This window comes from Nansenia antarctica (genome assembly GCF_963989245.1).
Source record: "Nansenia antarctica genome assembly, chromosome: 4".
Taxonomy (NCBI): Eukaryota; Metazoa; Chordata; class Actinopteri; order Argentiniformes; family Microstomatidae; genus Nansenia; species Nansenia antarctica.
Window position 1 is genome coordinate 60,847,452 of NC_137689.1, and position 7,364 is coordinate 60,854,815.

The following is a 7,364-nucleotide window of genomic DNA, read 5'->3' on the forward strand; positions in this document are numbered from 1 at the left end:
TTTTGTCGATTTTGTTGCACGACAACATTCGATTCTCAATTCACACCACCGAAGTGTGTGGGTGTGAATGGAGAATCGAATATTATCGCACACTTCGGTGGTGTGAATTGAGAATCGAATGTTGTTGTGCGACAAAATCGCACGCCGTGTGCATTGGCCTTAAGAATCGATATTTCTCAAGCTACTATATGTGACCTTTTATATGTGAGTTTACTCAGTTGCAGCTCCAGACTCCAACATCTTTTTGGAAGTCACGTCTGAAGGATAGTGAACATCCAAGACTTTGACATGAGCATCTCCTCTAATATCTCTCACATACAGACGTCATGGCGTCCAGTTTCTCAGTGCGGAGTTACTCAGTGGGCCGTCAGCCCTCCTTCTCCAGCCTCTCCCTGAGGGACAGCGGCCGTAGCCGCTCCCGAGCCGCCGTGTCCTTTGGCAGTGCCAACCCACTGAGCCGCTCCGCCTCAGTCAGCCACGACCTGAACGGCCCTATCACCCAGCAGTCTGGAATGAACGGCCTGGGCACCAGCGTTAACGACAAGGAGGCTATGAAGGGGCTCAATAACCGGCTGGCCAACTACCTGGACAAGGTGCGCTCCCTGGAGAAGTCCAATGCTGACCTGGAGCTGAGGATCAAGCAGCTGATGATCGAGCGTGTGCCTAAGGGCCACGACATCGACGGTATGATGGCCCAGGCCCATGTTGTGGAACAGGAGGTAGGTACCCCCAGTCCCTCTCTGACCCATAGTAGTGTGTACTCACATAGTGGGGACAGTGCAGGGCTGGGTTGAAGTCATGATAAGGGTTTACACTTTATTTGCATATGCTCACACAGGCACTGTTTGACTGTGGTTCAACATTAGCAGAAATTGACCTGCAGTCACTCTTTTAGTTAATCTGCACTAGACTGACCTCAGACACTGGGTTAAAGATTAGCCTAACTTTGGTGATTTTGAATGAATGGTTACAGTTAAATTAGAATGAAATGTGTTGCCTTCGGTGACTGGGTTAGTGGTAGTAAATGGTAAAAATGTCAAATGCTAACCCATTTTGTTTCTCAGGTGAGGAGGAAGACACTGGAGAACGCTCGCATGATGTTGGAGATTGACAATGCCAAACTGGCAGCCGATGACTTCAGGATCAAGTAAGTGTGGAATGACGAGCTCCCTTGTCTTTACTTCTGGAATTCAGGTCAATGTGCTGGATATCAAAGCAGTCAGCCTTGGGGACAAAGCGCTATAACCAGGGTTTGGGGGTATTATGTCTGTTAGTGTGTTTATATTGTATTAGACGTTATTTGTGCGAGTGTGTTGATCCACTGGCATTAGATTATACAAACCCTTGGAACCATTATTTGTGAGTGAGGTCAGTATATGTATTTGTATAGTTAATAAGGGTATACAAATGTAAGTACGGTAAGTCTCATGACCACATCCACCATCTCAACCCTCACTCTCCCAGGTGGGAAACAGAGATGGTGATGTGCCAGTCTGTGGAGAGGGACTGTGTGGCGCTGAAGAAGGCCAAGACTGACCACGACCAGATCATCGTCAGCCTGCGTGGAGACCTGGACAGCCTGAAGGAGGAACTGTACTTCCTGAAGAAGAACCACGAGGAGGTTAGAACCGTCAACTCAACCAAGAAATGGTCCTATAGAGGTGGAGGGGGTGGGCATAGTTATGAATACACTCTTAAAAAAATGGGTTCCAAAAGGGTTATTCGGCTGTCCCTTTGAAGAACCCTTTGAAGAACCCTTTTAGGTTCCATTTAGAACCAACTGTGGAAAGGGTTCTTGGTACATGGAACCCAAAAATGGTTCTTCGAAGAGTTTTAGCCTCTAGTTATGGGTCTACAACCAGGGCCCTGGTTTTCTCATCGGTCAGGTCATAGTGGTTTAGAATGGTCCTTGTTATGCAGCAGGAGAACAGAGTAGTCCTGTATACCTTGCTGCCCACAGTGCCCCAGTGTATCGCTCCATATCCCTTCATCAGAGGGGGAGGGGTACAAAGGCTCCATGTGAAACTCAATTCCTGAGGTCCCTTTGTCTTAAGTAACTTGAGGTCTGGGTCTTTTCTCCCAGTCAGACTCAGGTCTCTACCACTTCAGATTCCTCTGAATAGCCACTCTAAAAGCCCCATTGATGACATACAGTACGTCATTTTGGAGTTGAATGTGTGCATGTGCGCGTGCGTGTGTGTGTGTGTGTGAGTGTACTGTAAGTGTGTGTACTGTAAGTGTGTGTAAGTGCTACGTGTGTGTGTGGGTACGTTCAACCCTTGCTGTTTTCCTATGGTGTGTTAAGTCTTTGACTGGCACCAGAAGTGCAGGGTGTGTTTGGAAAGCGGGGTGTGGTGCCAGCGCCATATGCATAATGTAGCATATGTTCAGTCCATTAGGATGTATGTGGAACACCACACCACACTAGTACACAGGAAGAGGGCACATTAAGAGGCCGAACTGCAGAGTAACAAGAGCTCACCTCTATCAAGTATTCATGGAGAGAATGTTAATAATGAAGAGGGTCTCACCTTCACTGAGGGGTGTAGAATTCATAGGACAGACACACACACACACACACACACACACACATATCCTTAAAAACATGTACACAAATACAGAAAACATGGAGAACGGTAGTCTGGAACACACTGACACTGATACTTGTCTTCGTTTTCCTCCTCTGTGTGTCTACAGGAGTTAGAATTAATGAAGTCCCAAATTGCCTGTGATAAGGTGAATGTGGAGGTGGATTGTGCCCGCGGGCCAGAGCTGGGCACAGTCCTCGCAGACCTCAGGTCCCAGTATGAGGGCATTGTCAAGAACAACAAGGAGCAGGCCGAACTATGGTACCGCAAGAAGGTCAGTGCAATTCAGATGGTCATAGTCACCATAAAACGATGGGTGCATTCAGGAATATGGAATGGATTTAGACATCTAAAGTTGATTCTGTAAAATAAGGTACAGTAATTCTACCTTATACAGTTATAACTTATACAGTTATATGGGGTGTATCAGCTATAAGCTGTGGGAGTTGCGTGGTAACAAAGAGGGTACTTTGAGTTAGATTGTGTGTATGTAGTGTGTAGCAGTATTATACTATGCATATGTTCTAAGTAATGCTGGGTTGCGTTCAGTCGATGTGTGTTGTTTCACAGCTGGAGACTGTACAGAACGAGGTCAGGCAGAGTAACGAGGCTCTGAGGGCGGCTCAGGGTGAGCTGGTGGAGAGACAACGCTTCCTGCAAACCCTGGATGTAGAGCTGGACACCGTGCATAAACAGGTGAAGTGGGGTCGGGGGGGGGGATCTTTCACCGCCAAGCTTTCGTTTCACTGGGGAACATTTACTGTAGAATGGTTTCGCACAAAGGTGCAGTGTCACACCTTCTCTTAGATTCTCACCCTCTGTTTTGTATGAATCCTTGTTGACTGTAAATATCTCTTTCATCCCAAAGCTTGTCAGAGGGATCTTTGTTTTTATCATGGTGCCTGTAATATTGTGTTGTAGGTCTTTGTGCCTTACAGTCATTTGTAGGTCAATGAGAGCATTTGGCCAAACTGTAAATCTTTCTATGGGACAACCATCGTTCTACTTGAACATGAAACTTCTCCTCTTTCACTCTCCTTGCACACCGTGCATTGGGGTCACAGGAGAGGGGGTATTGGGTATCAGTGGCATCTTGAGTGTGTGTGTGTGTGTGTGTGTGTGCGTGAGAGTGTGTGTCTCCTTTCTAAGGTGCCCCCATCTTTCCCTCAGGTGGCGGCGCTGGAGGGTAACCTGGGCGAGACGGGTCACAAATACACCCTGGAGATGGAGCGTCTGCAGGCCACCCTGTCTCAGCTGGAGGAGGACCTGTCCCAGCTGCGTCTGGACATGCAGCGCAACAAGACCGACTACGAGCAGCTGCTCCGCATCAAACAGAACCTGGAGATGGAGATCGCCACCTACAGGAGACTGCTGGAAGGGGAGGAGATGTGAGTCATGATGACATTGATACAGTATGATATGATGATAGGAGGAGAAAGGGGATGCATGCCCTCATGCCTTCCACTGCAAATAAAGGATTACTTTTGGCTCTTGTTGCCGTGTTTCTAGTAAACAGAAACGTGGCTTTGTCTGGGAAACCAGCCAAGCCAAGCCATGACTGTCTCATTAATTTCTTTGAGGTGATTTGACCCATTCTAACTCCAATGTTTTAATTATTTATTCAGGCTGAAGGAGGTGGCCCCACCGAAAAGTGAGTATCAGTGGAACACTTCCTCATTGACCCAATTGACACATTGATTTGCTGTTAGAGCCAAACCAGAGACACATTCACTGGGGATGGCTAACTGTGGATATCATCAGGGCTACACTAGACCTCTTTACTGTTGATTTGGAACAGATGTAATTAATGTCCCATCATGTAACTAATTTGGCCTCTGACCATTCACCTAGATTAGAACGTACTGCTTATCATGCTGACATCATATCAGCGGATGCCAGTGTGCTAACACAGTCCCCATTCATGAATGAATGTGTCACTTCTCAAACAGAGCCTCATTCACCTGAACCTCTGTATTGAAGCCCCTCTAGTTAAGATCTACTTGCTGCCCCTCTTTCTCTCCAATCTACCTTTCCCTTTATACCTTTCTCATTCTCACTTTCACTCTCTCTCCCTCTCTCCTCCCTCAGTCTTTCTACCTTTTCTACTTTTCACTCCTCCTCACTGAGCCCTTCTATCCTCAAAGGTTATCAGACACATGGTGTCCATGTGACACACTGATGATGTCAATACAGTGTTGGTTTAAACACAAGAAGGAAATGGAAACCTCTCTAGGTGTGTGTGTGTGTGTGTGTGTGTGCGCGTGCGTGTGTGTGTGTGTGTGTGTGTGTGTGTGTGTGAGGGGAGGGGACTTTCTTTATAGAATGAAGCTACTCCTGCCCCCTAGCCCAATGTCTTTGGCTTGCAGTTTTCTCAATGACCTAAAACCACCTTTGTGCTTCAACCACATTGAGATCAAAACAAGGGCTGTGGCCCTAAACTAATGATTGTTTCATCAACCTGCAAACATGGCAAACACCACAAACAAGGCAGCCCTTAGCAACTGGATACAAATAAGAACCCAAATGTTGTAAGAGTGTCTGAAGTCATTTCATACAGGGTTATGCAAAGGATAGAACTGTGTTATTAACGTGTTATTAATGTCATCCTATTACAATTGACAACCATCCTCTTCTCCTCTCCTCGCTACGTAGAAGAGCCTGACGTGAGAACCAGGAAGATCGTCAAGGTAGTGACCCAGACCATGATCAACGGCAAGGTGGTGGACGAGTCCAGCGAGGTGGAGCAGATAGAAGAGATGAAGAAGTGAGAGGGACATCTTCATCATCTGCTTTATCATTATCATCATCATCATCATCACCCTTAAGGAGAAGCTACAGAAATTTTTAAAACTCTAGTTTTGGTCCTGATAGTCAATCCATGGTTCGTAAAAAAATATAATCCATGAATTTAATCTAGTTTATCAGCACCAACTTTTGAGCTGTTAAGTTTCACTTACATTTTGTATAGAGGGCCTGTGGCATCGGCCTGGGTGGAATCCACAAGCACACACACCACACTGTGGCCATGTGACAGGGACCCATACCTGCTCATTAGCGCTACTTTTAGAACTGTAGGCTGAGATTATACAAATTATCCAGTAGCATCACTTTAACAACAGAGATGCCTCAATATCATCATCTGACCCATGGGCCCTCATTGGCCCCAAACAGCATGTCGGTCAGGACATCTGTTTAAGTTCTACCAGACTATTAACCTTTAGACTAGTATTTCCTGCTTTTCTGTAGAGCATGCCGTTTTGCTCTTTCACTGTACTGTAGTGTTCACATAGAGATAGGCTGTATGTATGTGTATGTGAATGACATACCTCCCCTTCTAACATGACTGTTCATGATTCAATATTTAGTTTTGTGCATCAAACATATTTATTTCTGGATTCATATGTAACAAGCAGATAGAGTAGAGAGTAGACTTCTCAAGTGAATTGCATTTCATCAGTTTGAATTTTCAAAATGTGTTTATGTTTGAACCGTCTATAAGATCTGAATTAAAGGTTAATCAAATCCAAAACTTGATTCTCTTCTATGTTCTTTACTCATGAGGTACCAAACATACTGCTACACGTACAGGTACATGAACTATTCTACAAAATAGGTCTAGACAATTATGTCTGTTTCCATGTGTGTGTAATTACTGCTTTGTACTATATTGCTGGGTTACCTTAATGTTGAGACTAAGTGACTGACATATCTGATAAATGCTCCAGAGCCTATTCATCCATTATAGTAGCTATAATCATATACTGTAGTGCATGATGATGAAAGCTAAGCATCTACTTATGTCCTTTCAACTGTAGCATTTAAGTCAAATGTGACCTCCTCATCTTTGTGGAAAATGTACAGAGAGTACAACTGCCACTCAATCTTTGTTCTGTTGCAGACATAACTTACCTTGTAATCAGGAACATTTAGGGCTGGTTAGAGGTCCCCACAGTAATTATGTAGGTGTACCGGTACACAGAAAACCACAGATGTTCAGGCATTCTGCCTTGTGGTGTCTGAACAGTGAAGTCGCTCTCTTAATGTCTCTGTTTGGTCTTTAGTGTTTCATCAGAGGGTGGTGTTTCTCATGTTGTGCAAATGATCTGCCACTGTTCAGAGAGTGAGGTGTGAATGAATACTGTCAATGAATTATACAATCCCTGACATGCAAAGTTTTGAATTAGAGTGCATGTATGAGGCACATTTAGCCCTCCATTGAAAACATTTTGATATACATGTTCAGTATTCACCTAATGCACCTGAATACTACAGTATGTACCTTTTGTATGTAAATATGTCAATCATTTGTGTACTGGCTGCATGTCTTCAGACTCAAGATACACATATGATAATCAAATACCATTGTTTTCATCACAATATCGATCTTACCAGGGTGCATACATCTATGGATATGCCCCGTGTAATGCAGTCATTGTAGCACACCCCACCACATGACTGGATGTTTGGGCATCAAGACAATATTACAGTAACTTTTTATGTTAATGATGTTCAGTGTTGGTTATTAGAGTTATATAGAGAGCACCACTGTGTGAGGATCCCTTTATGTAGAGACCAGCCAATGAAACACTTTGTTGTACCAACTACTATGTAATCACCTTGGCACCTGTTAACACTATGTACTGTGTACTTACTCAGTGAAAAGCAAATAGTAGACATGTAAGTGTGTGGGGGGGAGGACTGCTGTACTGAAAGAAAGAATGAACAGTACTGCAGTATGTGTGTGCAAATCAATGAAATATTATTATATGAGTTACA

General features: G+C 44.5%; 1 protein-coding gene across 1 annotated transcript; it reads left to right on the forward strand.

Annotated features, from left to right (window-relative positions):
* Positions 1 to 326: 326 nt before the first annotated feature.
* LOC308154933 (keratin, type I cytoskeletal 18) lies at positions 327 to 5,670 on the forward strand (the record flags this gene model as incomplete). The annotated part of the gene is made up of 8 exons (XM_080528155.1): positions 327 to 719; positions 1,065 to 1,147; positions 1,465 to 1,621; positions 2,698 to 2,862; positions 3,159 to 3,284; positions 3,759 to 3,976; positions 4,214 to 4,239; positions 5,241 to 5,670. The coding sequence occupies 8 exons, from the start codon at positions 327 to 329 to the stop codon at positions 5,354 to 5,356; spliced, it is 1,284 nt and encodes a 427-aa protein (XP_080384281.1). The 3' UTR covers positions 5,357 to 5,670.
* Positions 5,671 to 7,364: the final 1,694 nt, after the last annotated feature.